Source organism: Neoarius graeffei, chromosome 18, assembly GCF_027579695.1.
Source record: "Neoarius graeffei isolate fNeoGra1 chromosome 18, fNeoGra1.pri, whole genome shotgun sequence".
Classification (NCBI taxonomy): Eukaryota; Metazoa; Chordata; class Actinopteri; order Siluriformes; family Ariidae; genus Neoarius; species Neoarius graeffei.
This window is the reverse complement of record NC_083586.1, coordinates 63,298,151-63,318,241: the sequence shown is the minus strand read 5'-3', so window position 1 is coordinate 63,318,241 and position 20,091 is coordinate 63,298,151. Positions and strand designations below refer to the sequence as shown.

General features: G+C 43.9%; 1 protein-coding gene across 1 annotated transcript in view; it reads left to right on the top strand.

Annotated features, from left to right (window-relative positions):
* LOC132866440 (complement C3-like) overlaps positions 1–20,091 on the top strand; it is a 100,395-nt gene that overhangs the window by 17,078 nt on the left and 63,226 nt on the right. Inside the window, exons 12-20 of the mRNA XM_060899200.1 lie at positions 1,690–1,887; positions 2,081–2,272; positions 11,039–11,200; positions 11,409–11,538; positions 16,381–16,452; positions 16,571–16,762; positions 18,183–18,300; positions 18,388–18,479; positions 18,623–18,762. Of these exons, the coding sequence (XP_060755183.1) occupies positions 1,690–1,887; positions 2,081–2,272; positions 11,039–11,200; positions 11,409–11,538; positions 16,381–16,452; positions 16,571–16,762; positions 18,183–18,300; positions 18,388–18,479; positions 18,623–18,762 (1,296 nt within the window). The remainder of the gene's footprint in view (positions 1–1,689; positions 1,888–2,080; positions 2,273–11,038; positions 11,201–11,408; positions 11,539–16,380; positions 16,453–16,570; positions 16,763–18,182; positions 18,301–18,387; positions 18,480–18,622; positions 18,763–20,091) is intronic.

Here is a 20,091-nt window from a genome sequence, read left to right as displayed (position 1 = left end):
CCCTCAGGAGACACTGCATTACAAGCAGACACGTGTCTGTAGTGGAAATCACTGTAAGGGCTCAGGAACACTTCATAAAACCATCGTCTGTGAAAACACTTCATTACTGCATCCACAAATGCAAGTTAAAACCAGATATAAACAATATCCAGAAACACCGCCCCTTTCTCTGGGCCCGAGCTCTTTTATGATGGACTGAGGTGAAGTGGATAACTGTCCCAAGGTCTGACGAATCAAAAGTAGAAATTCTTTTTAGAAATCATGGACACCACATCCTCCAGGCTAAAGAGGAGAGGAACCATCCAGCTTGTTATCAGTGCACAGTTCAAACGCCAGCATCTGTGATGGTATGAGGGGGCATTAGTGCACATAACATGGGCAGCTTGTACATCTGGGAAGGCATCATTAATGCTGAATGATATACACATGTTTCAGAGCAACATGCTGCCATCCAGACAAAATCTTTTTCAAGAAAAGCCTTCCTTCTTTCAGCAAGACAATGCCAAACCACTTTCCGCACATATTAAACCTGTATGGCTCTGTAGTAAAAGAGTCCAGGTGCTGTCCATACCTTTCTCCCATTTAAAACATTTGGCACATTATGAAACATAAAAGCAGACTCTGAACTGTTGAGCAACTGAATTTTATATCAGGCAAGAATGGGACAACATTTCTCTTTCAGAACTACAGCAATTGGTCTCCTCAGTTCCCAAACATTTACAGTGTGGTGTTAAAAATAGAGGTGATGCAACACAATAGTAAACATGACCCTGTTCCAACTTTTCTGAAACGTGTTGACATCAAATTCAAAATGTGCATATATTCATCTCATCTCATTATCTCTAGCCGCTTTATCCTTCTACAGGGTCGCAGGCAAGCTGGAGCCTATCCCAGCTGACTACAGGCGAAAGGCGGGGTACACCCTGGACAAGTCGCCAGGTCATCACAGGGCTGACACATAGACACAGACAACCATTCACACTCACATTCACACCTACGGTCAATTTAGAGTCACCAGTTAACCTAACCTGCATGTCTTTGGACTGTGGGGGAAACCGGAGCACCCGGAGGAAACCCACGCGGACACGGGGAGAACATGCAAACTCCACACAGAAAGGCCCTCGCCGGCCCTGGGGCTCGAACCCAGGACCTTCTTGCTGTGAGGCGACACTGCTAACCACTACACCACCGTGCCGCCCGTGCATATATTTAAAAAAAAAACAATAAAATTTCTCAGTTTCAACATCTGATATGTTGCCTTTGTACTATTTTCAATGCAATATAGGGTTTCCATGATTTGCAAATTATTGCATTCTGTTATTATTTATTATTTATTATTTGTTATTATTATTGTTGTACACAGTGTCCCAATGTTTTTGGAATTGGGGCTGTAAAATTAATTACACAGGAATATGAATTATAAGGAAATGTACTACTTATATCATGTCCCGACTTTTTAAAAAAAATCACAGACCAAGCTGGTTGAGTTGGTAAACCGTTTATTTTCCAGATTTCGCATGACTTAACAAAACTGATTGATACATGTTTGCCTGACTGTAGTGTGATTTTTTTTTTTTTTTTTGTGTTTTTTTGGAATTTGGTAACTGGATCAAGATGAATTTTCAAAAGCAGTGAAGCACACTGGAAATTTAAAAGCTTTTAACTAAAATGGTTTTGCTGTATAACCAGGCAAGAACCGAAGCCCCAGGCATATTACCTGAAAGACAAGCGGAGAACACGATGACTGCCCAAGCTTACACCTCCAAAGGAGGCTCCGGCAATTATATAAATATTGGCATAGCAAATGCAGAATTGGCAATCAGTGATCCATTGAAGATCAACCTACATTTCAAAACTACTGTCGAAAATCAAGACATCACTCTTGTGGTTGGTATCTCACACATACACACTGGGTTTAAATATCTTGTTGATATTGTGACATAGTTTTACTGACTTGTGTGTTACAGTAAAAATAATGCTAACCCAAAAACCTAACTTGAATTTTAATAGCTAAAGAAACACACTTTTTTTTAATTATTATTTTTTAAAATAAATGCTCTGGGGCTTGTTTTTGTGTCAGACCCTTAGTAAAGGACAGATTGTAGAAGTGGAGAGGTTTAAGAGACAAGGCCAGTTGCTGATGACTCTGTCTAAAATCGTCAAAAAAGAGCTGGTTCCCTCATTTCGAGTGGTGGCATATTTCAACGTAGGATCCACAGAGCTTGTGTCAGACTCAATCTGGGTTGATGTGAAGGACACATGCTTGGGAACGGTAGGCAATCTGCTTCCTTTTCATAGTAAGTTAAAATGTTGTACTCAAGAGTATTATCTTTTTGAAGGTTCAGAAATACACCAGTATTTTAGAGAGTCAACAGATGGCACGCACACACGCATAAAATATGCACTGGAAGGCCAAAGATTTTCCCTTCACTGGACCCACCCGATCCAAACCTGTTCCAGCATGAAACAAGCATTGCCAGGCAAAACAAGCCTTGCCTGGTGGCACTTACAGTGGTGCTTAAAAGTTTGTGAACCCTTTAGAGTTTTCTATATTTCTGAATAAATATGACCTAAAACATCATCAGATTTTCACACAAGTCCTAAAAGTAGATAAAGAGAACCCAGTTAAACAAATGAGACAAAAATATTATACTTGGTCATTTATTTATTGAGGAAAATGTTCCAATATTACATATCTGTGAGTGGCAAAAGTATGTGAACCTCTAGGATTAGCAGTTAATTTGAAAGTGAAATTAGAGTCAGGTGTTTTCAATCAATGGGATGACAATCAGCTGTGAGTGGGCACCCTGTTTTATTTAAAGAACAGGGATCTATCAATGTCTGATCTTCACAACACATGTTTGTGGAAGTGTAACATAGCACAAACAAAGGAGATTTCTGAGGACCTCAGAAAAAGTGTTGTTGATGCTCATCAGGCTGGAAAAGGATACAAAACCATCTCTAAAGAGTTTGGACTCCACCAATCCACAGTCAGACAGACTGTGTACAAATGGAAGAAATTCAAGACCATTGTTACCCTCCCCAGGAGTGGTCGACCAACAAAGATCACTCCAAGAGCAAGGCGTGTATTAGTCAGCAAGGTCCCAAAGGATCCCAGGGTAACTTCTAAGCAACTGAAGGCCTCTCTCACATTGGCTAATGTTAATGTTCATGAGTCCACCATCAGGAGAACACTGAACAACAATGGTGTGCATGACAGGGTTGCAAGGAGAAAGCCACTGCTCTCCAAAAAGAACATTGCTGCTTGTTTGCAGTTTGCTAAAGATCACGTGGACAAGCCAGAAGGCTATTGGAAAAATGTTTTGTGGACGGATGAGACCAAAATAGGACTTTTTGGTTTAAACGAGAAGCATTATGTTTGGAGAAAGGAAAACACTGCATTCCAGCATAAGAACCTTATCCCATCTGTGAAACATGGTGGTGGTAGTATCATGGTTTGGGCCTGTTTTGCTGCATCTGGGCCAGGACGGATTGCCATCATTGATGGAACAATGAATTCTGAATTATACCAGCGAATTCTAAAGGAAAATGTCAGGACATCTGTCCATGAACTGAATCTCAAGAGAAGGTGGGTCATGCAGCAAGACAACGACCCTAAGCACACAAGTTGTTCTACCAAAGAATGGTTAAAGAAGAATAAAGTTAATGTTCTGGAATGGTCAAGTCAAAGTCCTGACCTTAATCCAATAGAAATGTTGTGGAAGGACCTGAAGCGAGCAGTTCATGTGAGGAAACCCACCAACATCCCAGAGTTGAAGCTGTTCTGTATGGAGGAACGGGCTAAAATTCCTCCAAGCCGGTGTGCAGGACTGATCAACAGTTACCAGAAACGTTTAGTTGCAGTTATTGCTGCACAAGGGGGTCACACCAGATACTGAAAGCAAAGGTTCACATACTTTTGCCACTCACCGATATGTAATATTGGATCATTTTCCTCAATAAATAAATGACCAAGTATAATATTTTTGTCTCATTTGTTTAACTGGGTTCTCTTTATCTACTTTTAGGACTTGTGTGAAAATCTGATGTTTTAGGTCATATTTATGCAGAAATATAGAAAATTCTAAAAGGTTCACAAACTTTCAAGCACCACTGTATTTTATACCTATATGTTGATAATGGTAATATTCCTCAATCAACAGCTGTCAGGTTATAATCCTATGAAAATCCATGGCCTTGAGTTTGACATTTCAAAGTCATTCAACGTCAAAGATCATGGTGCCAAATGAAAGCCCATATGACACTTCCTACAAGTTGATAACGGTAAATATCTGTCTACCATCAACCATTTCAAGTTACAGCCCTCTGAAAACGTGTGACCTTGAATTTGACCTTTCAAGGTCAAAGATCATGGTGCCAAATGAAAGCCCATATTGGAGTTCCTATATGCTCATAATAGTAAACATCTGTCTATCAGCAACCATTTTTTAGTTATAATGGAAAATGTTATTTTGACTGAAAGGTCGACCTTTCCAGTGACCTTCACCTTGACCCAATTACCCCCAAAATTTAATCAGGTAATCTATGAACTATTGCCCACCTACCCTGAAAATTTGAGGTTAATTGGTGCAACTGTCTAGAGCTAGATTGTTAAGAGACAGACACACAAACAGACAAAAAAACCTGTACTGATTACAATACCTCGCCCCGCTTACATTTTTATTTAAAAAGTCCTGGTATTTCAAAGAGTTCATGATGCCATGCACCCTAACAAGGTTCCGAGGGCCTTTGGAAGAGAAACAGGCCCACAGCATCACCGATCCTCCCCCATACTTCACAGTGGGCATGAGGTACTTTTCCGCATACTCATCTTTTGAAGAAGAAAGAAGAAACCTTTATTTTTCACATGCCCACTTCAAGCACAGTGAAATTCATCCTCTGCATTTAACCCATATGAAGCCATGAACACACATACACACACACACCCAGAGCAGTGGGCAGCCACACTAGAGTGCCCGGGGAGCAGTCAGCGGTTCGGTACCTTGCTCATGGGCACCTCAGCCCAAGGCCGCCCCACATTAACCTAACTGCATGTCTTTGGACTCTGGAGGAAACCCACACAGACACGGGGAGAACATGCAAACTCCACAAAGAAAGGCCCTCGCCGGCCGCTGGGTTCGAACCCGGAACTCCAGATGTTTACGCTTGTAAGTGAGAAAAGACTTTTCTATGCATGCCTCCCAAACAGCTTTTTGGCATGTAGATAGCACCTGATGGTTGTTATGGAGACTGTGTGACCCCAAGATGCTACTCTTTGATGCAATTCTCTAACAGTGAGCTTTGGAGAACTTTTTACTTCTCTTACCATCCTCCTCACTGTGTGTGGTGGTAAGATAAACTTGCATCCTCATCCAGGCTTGTTTGCCACTGTTCCAGTTGTTTTAAACTTCTTGATGATTCCTCTGACTGTAGATATGGGTAGGCGTAGGTGAGTGGCTAATTTCTTGTAGCCATTGCCTGACTTATGTAGGTTGACACACATCTGCCTTACTTGAATAGTGAGTTCTCTTGTCTTTCCCATGTTGAAGAGTGGATAAGAGAAATAGGCCTCTGTGTCACATCATATTTATACCCCAGGGAAACAGGATGTGATGAATTACTAATTAAAGGTTCCTAGATACTCTGATCAACTTTCTAAACTACAGTAGAAATGACAGAAATGCTTCAGTTATATTTATTTTCTAGGAATTGTTATGGGTGCCAATAATTCTGGAACAGGTGATTTTATGAAAAATAATTATTCCTTAGTCAGGGATTTTTAATTTTTTTTTAAATTCACTTGATTTAAGGGTTACATTTTTCTACAATTTTCAGTGTGAGATTATGCTTCTGCAATAAAAATTGAATTTATTTTAAGGCTTTTAACACATCTTAACCAAGGGTGCCAATAATTGTGGAGGGCACTGTGTGTATATATCATCTCATCATCTTCCGCTTATCCGGGGCCGGGTCGCGGAGGCAGCAGTCTGAGCATGGAAGCCCAAACTTCCCTTTCCCCAGACACCTCGGCCAGCTCCTCGGGAAGAACACCGAGGCGTTCCCAGGCCAGCCGAGAGACATAGTCCCTCCAGCGTGTCCTGGGTCTTCCCCGGGGCCTCCTCCCGGGGGGACATGCCTGGAACACCTCCCCAGGGAGGCGTCCAGGAGGCATCCGAAAGAGATGCCCGAGCCACTTCAGCTGATTCCTCTCGATGTGGAGGAGCAGCGGCTCTACTCCGAGCTCCTCCCAAGTGACTGTGCTTCTCACCCTATCTCTAAGGGAGCGCCCATCCACCCTGCAAAGGAAACTCATTTCGGCCGCTTGTATCCGCAATCTTGTTCTTTCGGTCATTACCCAAATCTCATGACCATAGGTGAGAGTCAGAACGTAGCTCAACCAGTAAATCGAGAGATTTGCCTTTTGACTCAGCTCCTTCTTCACCATGATAGACCGGTAAAGCGACCGCATCACTGCAGAGGCCACACCGATCCGCCTGTTGATCTCATGCTCTATCCTACCCTCACTTGTGAACAAGATCCCAAGATACTTAAACTCTTCCACTTGAGGCAGGACTTCTCCACCAACCTGGAGAGGGCAAGCCACCCTTTTCCGGTCGAGAACCATGGCCTCGGACTTGGAGGTGCTGATTCCCATCCCAGTTGCTTCACACTCGACTGCAAACCGCCCCAGTGCATGCTGAAGGTCCTGATTTGAAGAAGCCAACAGGACAACATCATCTGCGAAAAGCAGAGATGAAATCCTGTGGTTCCCAAACAGGATTCCTTCCGGCCCCTGGCTGCGCCTAGAAATTCTGTCCATAAAGATTATGAACAGAACCGGTGACAAAGGGCAGCCCTGCCGGAGTCCAACATGCACTGGGAACAGGTCTGACTTACTGCCGGCAATGCGAACCAGACTCCTGCTCCATTCGTACAGGGACCAGACAGCCCTTAGCAAAGAGCCCCGAACCCCATACTCCCGAAGCACCCCCCACAGAATACCAGGAGGGACACGGTCAAATGCCTTCTCCAAATCCACAAAGCACATGTGGACTGGTTGGGCAAACTCCCATGAACCCTCGAGCACCCTATGAAGGGTATAGAGCTGGTCCAGTGTTCCCCGACCAGGACGAAAACCGCATTGTTCCTCCTGGATCCAAGGTTCGACTATTGGCCGAATTCTCCTCTTCAGTACCCTAGAGTAAACCTTCCCTTGGAGGCTGAGAAGTGTGATTCCCCTATAATTGGAGCACAGTCTCTGGTCCCCTTTCTTAAAAAGAGGGACCACCACCCCAGTCTGCCACTCCAGAGGCACTGTCCCCAACCGCCACGCGATGTTGCAGAGGCATGTCAGCCAAGACAGCACCACAACATCCAGAGACTTGAGATACTCGGGGCGGATCTCATCCACCCCCAGTGCCTTGCCACCGAGGAGCTTGCTAACCACCGCAGTGACTTCGGCTTGGGTAATGGACGAGTCCACCTCTGAGTCATCAGCCTCCGCTTCCTCGGTGTAAGACTTGACAGTGGGATTGAGGAGATCCTCAAAGTTTTCCTTCCACCGCCCGACAATGTCCCCAGTCAAGGTCAACAGCTCCCCACCCATACTGTAAACAGTGTTGGCAAAGTACTGCTTCCCCCTCCTGAGGCACCAGACAGTTTGCCAGAATTTCTTCAAGGCCAACCGATAGTCTTCCTCCATGGCCTCACCGAACTCCTCCCAGTTCCGGGTTTTTGCTTCCGCAACTGCCCGAGCTGCGGCACGCCTGGCCTGCCGATACCCATCAGCTGCCTCAGGAGTCCCGGAGGCCAACATGGCTTGATAAGACTCCTTCAGCTTGACGGCATCCCTTACTTCCGGTGTCCACCACCAGGTTTGGGGATTGCCGCCATGACAGGCACTGGAGATCTTGCAGCCACAGCTCCGAACAGCCGCGTCGACAATGGAGGCAAAGAACATGGTCCACTCAGACTCAATGTCCCCCACTTCCCTCGGAAGCTGGGAGAAGCTCTCCCAGAGGTGGGAGTTAAAGACCTCCCCGACAGAGTGCCAGACGTTCCCAGCAGACCCTCACCATACGTTTGGGCCTACCAGGTCTGTCCGGCTTCCTCCTCCGCCAGCGGATCCAACTCACCACCAGGTGGTGATCAGTTGACAGCTCAGCCCCTCTCTTCACCCGAGTGTCCAAGACATAGGGCCAGAGATCCAATGAAACGACAACAAAGTCGATCATCGACCTCTGACCTAAGGTGTCCTGGTGCCATGTGCACTTATGGATACCCCTATGCTTGAACATGGTGTTTGTTATGGACAAACCGTGACTAGCACAGAAGTCCAATAACAAAACACCACTTGGGTTCATATTGGGGAGGCCGTTCCTCCCAATCACGCCCCTCCAGGTGTCATGGTCATCGCCCACGTGAGTGTTGAAGTCCCCCAGTAGAACAAGGGAATCCCCAATCTGAGCACCTCTCAGTACCTCTCCCAGGGACTCCAAGAAGGCCAGATACTCTATACTGCTATTTGGCCCATAGGCACAAACAACAGCAAGAGCCCTCTCCCCGATCCTAAGGCGCAGAGAGGCACCCTCTTGTTCACTGGGGTAAACTCCAACACATGGTGGCTGAGCTGGGGAGCTATAAGCAATCCCAGACCAGCCCACCGCCATTCACCATGGGCGACTCCAGAGAAGTGGAGAGTCCAGCCCTTCTTGAGGAGCTGGGTCCCGGAGCCCAAGCTGTGTGTGGAGGTGAGCCTGACTATCTCTAGCCGGTACCTCTCAACCTCCCACACAAGCTCAGGCTCTTCCCCCCCAGCGAAGTGACATTCCATGTCCCAACAGCTAGCCGCTGTGTTCGGGGATCAGGTCGTCGAGGCCCCTTCCTTCGACTGCCGCCCAATCCACACTGCACCAGTCCCCTACAGCTACCTCTATGGGTGGTGAACCCACAGGAGGTCGGGCCCACACCACCGCTTCGGGCTGAGCCTGGCCGGGCCCCCATGGGCAAAGGCCCGGCCACCAAGCGCTCGTATACAAGCCCCAACCCAGGGCCTGGCTCCAGGGTGGGGCCCCGGCTGTGCCATACCGGGCGACGTCACGTTCCTTGAGAGATTGTTATCCATAAGGGGTTTTGGTGAACTGCTCTTAGTCTGGCCTGTCACCTAGGACCTGTCTGCCTTGGGAGACCCTAACAGGGGCGTAATGCCCCAGACAACATCGCTCTTAGGATCATTCAAGCACACAAACCCCTCAACCACAATAAGGTGGCAGTTCTAGGAGGGGATATATATATAATAAATAAAAGCATTTTGCTTTTGCTCCAGTAGCCCCTTTCTCATCAGTCTGGTTGCCCTGGTTCCTCAACACCTGACACAGACCTTGTTAGACCAGTATGCCTCTTGTTTTTCTGTCTCTCATTGATGAGGTAGGCAGGTAGCATTAAGTGCTTTGCCTATAGGCCTTTACTGGAATTGTCTCAACCAGGGCACGAACCCCTGACCCCTGTAGAGAGCACCAAGTTAGCGATGTTATTGACTGAGCTATCGAAGAAGACTGGAAGATGGCACAGAGGCACAAATCATAGCTGCACAGGAACAGGCCCTAAGCACAAGATCAATAGAGGCTGGGGTCTGCGACATGAGGCAGGACCCCAGGTGCAGACTGTGCAAAGATGCCTCTGAGACAATCCAGGAAGAGCATACATGGAAAGCCATAACCAAGTATCTGGAATAGTGTACAGAAACATCTGTGCCGAGTATGGACTTGAAGTCCCAAGGTCAAAGTGGGACACACCTTCGAAAGTGGTTGAGAATGACCAAGCTAAAATCCTGTGGGACTTCCAGATACAGACCGACAAACTGGTAATGGCTAACCATTACCATGGATATGGTAGTGGTGGACAAATGGAAGAACAAGGCTGTGGTGATAGATATGGCAATACCAAGTGACAACATCAGGAAAAAGGAACTTGAAAAGCTCGGGAAGTATTGAGGGCTGAAAGAAGAGCTAGAAAAGATGTGGAAGATGAAGACAACAGTGGTCTCTGTGGTGATAAGAGCCCTAGGTGCAGTGTCCCCCAAACTAGGAAAGTGGCTCCAACAGATCCCAGGAACAACATCCGACAACTCTGTCCAGAAAAGTGCAGTCCTAGGAACAGCTAAGATACTGCACAGGGCCCTCAAACTCCCAGGGCTCTGATAGAGGACCCAAGCTCGAAGGAAAAAAGACCACCTGAAGGAGGGGTGAGTGGGGATTTTTTTTTAAATATATAGTGAGTGGTTATTAAGAAAATACTATAAAGTGGCAGGTTTCCCAAAATCCTCTTAACGCTAAGAGAGTCTTCACCAGGGGAGAGAGTGTTCATTGTGCTGCTTGTTCTACCATTACCAATGATCTTTGTGCTACAATGCTTTTGGGAAACTTGACAAAGATCAGTAAACAGTAGTAACCTAAACAAGGTCAATATTTAGTCATGAAAGTATTGGGACAGCAAGGCCAATTCTTTTGTATTTGCTATACACTGAAAACAACTGGATTTGACATCAAAAGATGAATGTGAGATGATAGATTACCTGATATTTACATCTAGATCTGATAAACAGCCAAGACCATGGTTCCTTTGGTGGCAGACCACCCAATTTTTCACTCCAACAAGACACTGACCCCAAGTGTACTGGTTCAAATCCATAAATCTGAACGTGTTAGAATTGTGTTACCAGCTGCCCCATGGTAGATGTGACATGTTCGGCTAAGTTTCTGTCCCAAACACACTGTGCTACACTAAATCCTTTTGGAAATCACCTTCCCAGAAATTCATATACTCATTTGTTTCCCTTCGACTGGATATAACCAGCTGATTAGTTTGCCATAAACTATTATATTGTTAGCTACTAGTTTTTATCCATCAATTTCCAGGCAAACAAAGCACTGGGTTGAGTAGCCCATTGGTGCTTCCATTTGCCTAGTGGGCCAGCTAACAAATTTGGCCACCCTTGATATATATTTTTTCTCTCTTCTTTTTTCCTTACGTAATGTAGCTAAAACTGGATGTAAAGGAGAGTTTAAATGTCAAGAAGGTATTTAGCCCTCGTGATGAGTTCCATCTCATAGTCACTGGAGATCCAAGTGCCAAGGTTGGCCTGGTAGCTGTGGATAAGGGTGTCTTTGTCCTCCACAAGAACAGACTCACACAGAACCAGGTGAGTAATACCTGGCAGTGTTTTTAATTTTCATTATCTCATGGTTTTATGTTTAGTTTACTCAGGAATCAGGTAAAGGCAAAAAAAAAAAAAATGTGCCAGAGTCCAGTGTCCTCCAAATTGATCTTGGGACAAACTTAATCTAACTTTTCGCAAGAAAATTTAGTGCACACATTTACAGTAATATTCTTTTCTCTTTCCCCAACAGATCTGGGACATTATTGAGAAACATGACACTGGCTGTACAGCCGGTGGGGGTAAAGACAGTCTGGGGGTTTTCTATGATGCAGGTCTGCTGTTTCAGTCTGATAAAGCAGGAGGCACCACTGAAAGAACAGGTAACACTTAAAAAATGAATAAAACTCTGTGTGGTGCTGTAATAGATCAATAAATCAACTGCAAGTTGTGTGATGAAGCAGTTAATGCTACCACCCCAAAACAGATTATTTCCACTTTAATAGCACATCCCTAACAGTTTAATTCTACTCATACCACAGCAATTTCCTAACAAATATGTAATCTATTAATCACACATCATACTTTTTAATCCATGTTCATTAATTTGCTCTCGCAGTACTGGGGCAGGCGACACAGTGGTGTAGTGGTTAGCGCTGTCGCCTCACAGCAAGAAGGTCCTGGGTTCAAGCCCCGGGGCCGGCGAGGGCCTTTCTGTGCGGAGTTTGCATGTTGTCCGCGTGGGTTTCCTCCGGGTGCTCTGGTTTCCCCCACAGTCCAAAGACATGCAGGTTAGGTTAACTGGTGACTCTAAATTGACCGTAGGTGTGAATGGTTGTCTGTGCCTATGTGTCAGCCCTGTGATGACCTGGCGACTTGTCCAGGGTGTACCCCGCCTTTTGCCCATAGTCAGCTGGGATAGGCTCCAGCTTGCCTGCGACCCTGTAGAAGGATAAAGCGGCTAGAGATAATGAGATGAGATGAGATGAGCACTGGGGCAAATTGCTACTCTCACTCAGGATCTTTCTAGTTTATTATTATTATTATTATCCTAACATTTTAGGATGCTATTTCTCCCTCAGTTTTCAACCAATCATCACCAAATTTCACATGAAGAATACTTCTGGGCTGAATTAAGTTGATATGACTTTTGGTGCTGATCTAGATCACTGAACTGAATGATCCATGAAAAACAGGATTCTTTTCCTCCCTAAGCATCATTCTCTATCTCTTACCATTCCAGATCTATAGGATACGGTGACCAGATGTCCCAGTTTGTAACAGCTAGCGCAAATTACTGTGACTTTAGTCACAGTCTCTATCTAGTTACTATTATTCTTCTACCATTTTTTAGGACGCTATTTTTTCCTCAGTTTTCAACCAATCATCACCAAATTTCATATGAATACCTCTGGGCTGAATTATATTGCTATAACTTTTGGTGCTGATCTGGATCACTGATATGAAATGATCCATCAAAAATGGGATTTTTTAATCACTTATAACTGTCAATTTTCATGATTTTTTTCAATCCTTTTTTTTTTGTTTATTTTTTTGGGGGGTCGTGTTTTCTTCAGGGGGGCAGGGCATAACTTTTCCTCACTAAGCATCATTCTCTAACTCTTACCATTCCAGATCTATAGGGTACGTTCCAGTTTGTAACAGCTAGCACAAATTACTGTGCCTTTATCTAGTTTAAACTTTATTGTTGCGGAACATCTCTGCAACAAGTTAGTTTCTGTTATCAATTATATTATAGCAGCTATAAACATTTGCTCTTCCACCAACCTCTCTTTTTTTAACAATAAAATCACAGCTTGTCATGTCACAACTTTTCTGTCCTGAAAACCTTCCTTCATTGAAAATCTTAGTTCCAGCTTTACCTCTGATTGGTGCAAAATGTTGACACCAGCATCTCCTTCCATAAATGTGAAACATCTCCTCACTTCAATGACCACTTTATAGCCAAAAGATCGTGGATGCTTAACCAGCATATCCATATGTGGTTCTTCACCAAACTTGACAAAATGGAAGAACACAATTGTGTAGAATGTCTTTGTTTGAATGCAGTAGCATTACAATTTCCCTTCAGTGGAACAAAGGGGTTCAAACCTCTACCACACTGAACATCTTTGAGATGATCTGGAAAGCTGAATGCACTTGATCTGAATGTTGAATGAATCACCTGATATCAGTGCCTGGCCTCATTAATGCTCTTATGACTGAAGAACAAAAATAATAATAATAATAATAATAATAATTTATTTCTATGTGCATTCCATAACAATCTCAATGCCCTTACAATAATATATCCGAAATAATAATAATAATAATAATAATAATAATAATCTCATCTCATTATATCTAGCCGCTTTATCCTTCTACAGGGTCGCAAGCAAGCTGGAGCCTATCCCAGCTGACTACGGGCGAAAGGCGGGGTACACCCTGGACAAGTCGCCAGGTCTTCACAGGGCTGACACATAGACACAGACAACCATTCACACCTACGGTCAATTTAGAGTCACCAGTTAACCTAACCTGCATGTCTTTGGACTGTGGGGGAAACCGGAGCACCCGGAGGAAACCCACGCGGACATGGGGAGAACATGCAAACTCCACACAGAAAGGCCCTCGCCGGCCCCGGGGCTCGAACCCAGGACCTTCTTGCTGTGAGGCGACAGCGCTAACCACTACACCACCGTGCCGCCAATAATAATAATCTAATATCCATGAAAACTCATTTACATAAACACAATATCAAAGAAAATAAGAAAATAAGAGAGGTGAGAGAAAGAGTCCAAACGCTCTGACAAAACTCCGACGAAACACTGAGATTCCCTCCCCCATCCCCCTCATAAATTATCACAAATCAAATATTCATGAAAAAATACTCAAATATAGAAAACCACGAAATTCAAAAGTCTAAGACTGGAAAATAAGACATATAGTCCATATCTCATCTCATTTCATTATCTGTAGCCGCTTTATCCTGTCCTACAGGGTCACAGGCAAGCTGGAGCCTATCCCAGCCGACTACGGGCGAAAGGCGGGGTACACCCTGGACAAGTCGCCAGGTCATCACAGGGCTGACACATAGACACAGACAACCATTCACACTCACATTCACACCTACGGTCAATTTAGAGTCACCAGTTAACCTAACCTGCATGTCTTTGGACTGTGGGGGAAACCGGAGCACCCAGAGGAAACCCACACGGACACGGGGAGAACATGCAAACTCCACACAGAAAGGCCCTCATCGGCCACGGGGCTCGAACCTGGACCTTCTTGCTGTGAGGCGACAGCGCTAATCACTACACCACCGTGCCGCCCCCTCCATAATATTATAGTACTCATAAAAAAATAAAATTAAATAAAATTAAGAAATAAGAAAGATGAGAGAAAGAATCCAAACGCCCGGGCAAATGAAACGTTGAGATTCCCTCTCCCATATCTCTCATAAAGATAACAATCAAGAAACATAAAAGTTCAAAAATCAAAACTAGAAGGATAAGTAAATCAGAAAGATAAGTCTTAAGTCCTTTTTGAAAATCATTAATGCCAGTTGATTCTTTTAAGGCCTTTGGAAGTTGATTCCACAGTCTCGGTGCACATGAAGCGAACACACGCTTTCCATAAGTATTGGTTCTGTAACGTGGTGTAGAAAGAACGATGATGTTAGTATTGTTAGAGCGTAGTGTCCGTAGTGGCTTCTTCACCACCAGTAGATCGCTGAGGTATGATGGCACCAATCCATTGAGTACTTTGAAGGTCATCAACAAGATCTTAAATATTATTCTCTTCACTGTCAGCCAATGAAGTGAGCATAAGACAGGTGTGATGTGGTCATATTTCTTCTTCAAAGTAACCATCTTTGCAGCTGCATTTTGGATGCGCTGCAATTTCGACAAGTCCTTATCGCAGAGACCATACAACAAACTCTTGCAATAGTCCAGCTTGGAGGTTATGAATGCATGTACAAGCTTTTCCGTGGCGGCAGTGTCAAGATATTTTCTAATCTGACCAATACGTCTGAGAGAATGTGAAGTGGATTTACATATGTTACTGACCTGGGAAGACATCTTAAGATGGTGATCAAAGATGACCCCAAGATCACGCACTTCAGATATTGGCTCCTTCACAGATTCACCAAAGGTGACATACTGGATGGCATCAACTGCAAGATACCATGACTGAAAATGCAGAACCTCTGTTTTCGTTGTGTTGCACAGCAGCTTATTGCACTTCATCCATTGAAAAATGTCGCAAGCACAGTATTCAAGAGCTTCGATGCTGGTAGATCTTTCAGAGCTCTGTGTGACCAAGTACAGCTGTGTGTCATCAGCTGGATAAATCCCTGTGGCCATGCCCCAAAATCGAGTGGAAAACCTTTCTAGAAGAGTGGACATTATTCTAACAGCAAAGTGGAACTAAATCTAGAATGGGATATTCACCAAGGACATATGTTTTGATGATCAGGTGTCCACATCAGGTGTTTGGTAATATACCATCTCATCTCATTATCTCTAGCCACTTTATCCTGTTCTACAGGGTCGCAGGCAAGCTGGAGCCTATTCCAGCTGACTACGGGCGAAAGGCAGGGTACACCCTGGACAAGTCACCAGGTCATCACAGGGCTGACACATAGACACAGTCAACCATTCACACTCACATTCACACCTACGGTCAATTTAGAGTCACCAGTTAACCTAACCTGCATGTCTTTGGACTGTGGGGGAAACCGGAGCACCCGGAGGAAACCCACGCGGACACGGGGAGAACATGCAAACTCCGCACAGAAGGCCCTCGCCAGCCACGGGGCTTGAACCTGGACCTTCTTGCTGTGAGGCAACAGCGCTAACCACTACACCACTGTGCCGCCCGTCATATACCATATGGTTTATTATATGACAGGTTTTTAATTAGAATTATATTACATGGACCTTCTCACAAACGCCTGTGATGAGCTGTGACTATGGAATAAGCCATTAGAACAAGTACATTAATGTAAATCTGTGACTTGCAGCTGCATTACTTGGAACTGTTACAGAAAATTAACACCTTCTCACCAGTTCGAGGATCCAGAATTCAACAGCACAGTGATATAAATTGATAATATATTCGAGGTACAGCAATTTTTTTTTTTGGGGGGGAATGATGCATGTTTAGACTTCAGCAACAAGCAGGCTCTTCCTTTACTACAAGCTGTAATTTCCTTTTAATAGATCCTGTGTGTCCCATCCCACTGAAGAGAAAACGGAGAGCTGAGACTCTATTACAGATCACCCAAACACTGAGTAAGAAGCTGGAATTTTTATTAAACAGTTTAATTCAGATAGATAGATAGAGGGGAATATATAGATCTTGACTACCAGTTTCTCAGTGCTGATCTTCATTTGTACCCTTTTTCGTAAGTTGGTAAATACTCCGGTGAACAGAAGAAATGCTGTACAGACGGACTGAAGCTGAAAAGGCTTGGCTACACATGTGAACGGAGAGCTTCTTTCATTTTGGAGGGTGCAGAGTGTGTCCAGGCCTTCCTTCACTGTTGTAAGGAGATCCAAAAACGCAAGGATGAGCAGAGAGACCTGCTGCATCTGGCTCGGAGTAAGGACCAACTTTGTTCTTTATTTTTGTTTGAGTTGTTAAAGGTTCCTAAAAACATTTAAAAATTAACTAAATGTAAGATTTAAAGCAAAAAAATATCCAAGAGCATTACAATGTTGCCTTTTGAAGCCAACCAATTCATTAACTAACTTCTTTGCCCAGTCCCATGTCTTGGTTGCACAAAAACCAAACCACTTAGGCTAAAATGACATCACTAACATCATTAGTCAGTCCATTACAGAGTAAAAGAAGCCATAGTTCTTATCACACCTGTGCCTGCAAGAAGATCATCTGAAGAAGAAAAAGCCTTTATTTGTCACATGTACACTCAAGCACCTCCTCTGCATTTAACCCATCTTGGGCAGTGAACACACACAAATGATCAATGAGCACACACACACACAAACACACCCAGTGCAGTGGACAGCTATGCTACAGCACCCAGGAGCAGTTGGGGGTTAGGTGCCTTGCTCAAGGGCACTTCAGCCATGATATAGAGGGAGCCATGATCACTCACTCAACACCTCACATTTTTTCCTGCTGGTCCTGGGAATCGAACTGGCAACCTATGGGCCCAAGGCTGCTTCTCTAACCTTCAAGCCATGGCTGTACCCTTATTTGGTCAACTGCATGGAAAATAAGAATGATAAATGGTTAATCCTGTTAATATGTCCTTTAAGGCCATAACTTGAGGGCCAAAACTGCAATATGTAGCTAAAATATGAATATAGCTGCAAGGAGCAATCTGTGGGGTCCAAGCATATTTCATAAGTAGTGCCCCCAGTGCGGTGCATGGACCCCTGGCAACTTTGGGTTGCCAGGAGGAGATCCCAAGGTGCTCCCAGGCCAGATGAGATGCATAAATTCTCCAGCATGTTCTGGGTCTACCCCGAAGTCTCTTCCCAGATGGATGTGTCCGGAAAACCTCCAAAGGAAGGCACCCAGGAGGCATCCTAGTCAGATGCCCAAACCACCACAGCTGACTCCTTTCGACATGAAGGAGCAGCGGCTCTATTCCAAGATCCCTTTGGATGTCTGAGCTCCACACCCTATCTCTAAGGGTGAGCCCAGCCACCCTACGGAGAAAGCTCATCTCAGCCGCTTGTATCTGCAATCTCATCCTTTCGGTCACTACCCAAAGCTCATGATGAAGTTGCAACCTGCCATTAAATACTGCACAAAAAACTTGCAAAAACACAAATTATCAATTTAACTTGTTTTAATTTTTTAACCCTTAGAGCCTGACTGACGCAAATTTACATTGCTTCTTTTCAGTTGAACAGTCCCCTGCTTGCTTCACTGCTCCACACTTGCAAATATATCAAAATTTTAAGTCTGTCAAACTGATTTGCCTTATTTTTTGATAAGTGAATGTTTGTCACTTGTCCAAGGCACAATTTACAAATACAAATCTGTTCAGGTGACGATGATGACAATGACTTCATCAACTCTGATGAAATTGTCACCCGAACACAGTTCCCTGAGAGCTGGCTGTGGGAAGACATTGACCTGCCACCCTGTCAAGGAAATATACCATGGTAATTGGAATAATCCAAGATTTATATGAGTGTAGCAATTTGTTGGTAAATGGTAGTTCTGATTTGATGTTTCCCTTTTTATTTTAGTACTACAACAAGCCACACCTTGGCCAAAAACTATCTCAAAGACTCTATTACTACCTGGGAAATCCTCGCCATCAGTCTGTCAAAGACCCATGGTCAGTACCATGCCTTCTTCGCACGTCTGAAATATCTTGATGTAAACAATGATATGTCTAAAAAACTGAAATACACACCTGTAATGGCTGATATATGATGGCAAATGTTAAAAGAATATTAAAACATTTCACTTTCCCTGTAGGTATCTGTGTAGCTGATCCCTATGAACTAACAGTGGCAAAAGACTTCTTTGTGGATCTCAAGTTACCTTACTCAGCAGTACGCAATGAACAACTGGAAATCAAAGCTGTTCTGTATAACTTCTCCAACAGGAAACAGAAGGTACTTTTTACTCTTACCTGCACTTACTTATATATACATATATATATGTGAGTGCTTTTGATAAGTTGTATGTGACTGAACCAATGCTATCTACTATGGGGCGTAATGGTGTTCCTGGTTTGTGCATTTTTGGTGTGCTGTAAATCCTGGGGATGACATTGGCTGTGGGTACTAAATGATTGTATGCCTGCTTATCTATTTTATTTTCATTGAGTAGTGGTTTGAGTAGTGATTTAAGTTTCTTTTTCTTGTCTTCTGTTGGGTCTTTTTTTAATATCTCAAATGCATTGTCACTGAGTAATTCAATCATTTTTCGTTCATATTCATCAGTGTCCATAATAACTGTTGTCCTGCCTTTATCTGCTGGGAGGATTGTGATATCTTTATTTTTGGGGACACCAAAAATACACAAACCAGGAACACCATTACGCCCCATAGTAGATAGCATTGGTTCAGTCACATACAACTTATCAAAAGCACTCACCGAAATAATTAAACCATTACTAGGACTCACAGACCAACACTGCAAAAACTCAAAACAACTGGCAGAAGAACTAAAAAACATCAAAATGCAGCAAGACGACGTTTTCATATCACACGACGTCATATCTCTTTTCACCAGAACACCCACGGAAGCCACCATACAGATAGTACAAGAAAAATTAAAAACAGACAGGACGCTCAAGAAACGCACAAACCTCACTGTACAAGACATCACTCAGCTCCTTCAATTCATCGCCACATCCACATACTTTCAGTTCAGGAATACAATTTACAGACAAAAGGAAGGTTTTGCCATGGGAGACCCACTATCAGCCATCATGTGCGGCTTTTTCATGGAAGATCTGGAACAGAAAGCACTCACTACAATACCAGCAGAATATAGGTCAACACTCTGGAAACATTACGTGGATGACATACTAGAAAAAGTTAAGAGGGGACACACTCAACAACTCACCGACCATCTCAACACCATAGATAATACCGGTAATATAAAATTCACACATGAAGAGGAAACGGAGCAGTCAATAGCATTTTTGGATTTAAAAATACATCACACAGAAGATGGGGACATCAAAATAAAAGTACACAGAAAACCCACACACATCGACCAATATTTAAACTGGACTTCCGAACACCCCATAATGCACAAAATATCTGTAGTTAGAACATTACATGAACGGACAGCAATAATTATAGATCCACGGGACAAAGAACAGGAGGAACAACATATACAACACGCACTGAAGGCATGTCAATATCCACAATGGGCAATATCCAAAGGGGTGGAACAGGTTAAGAACAGCAAAACACAGAAGAAAGAGAAAA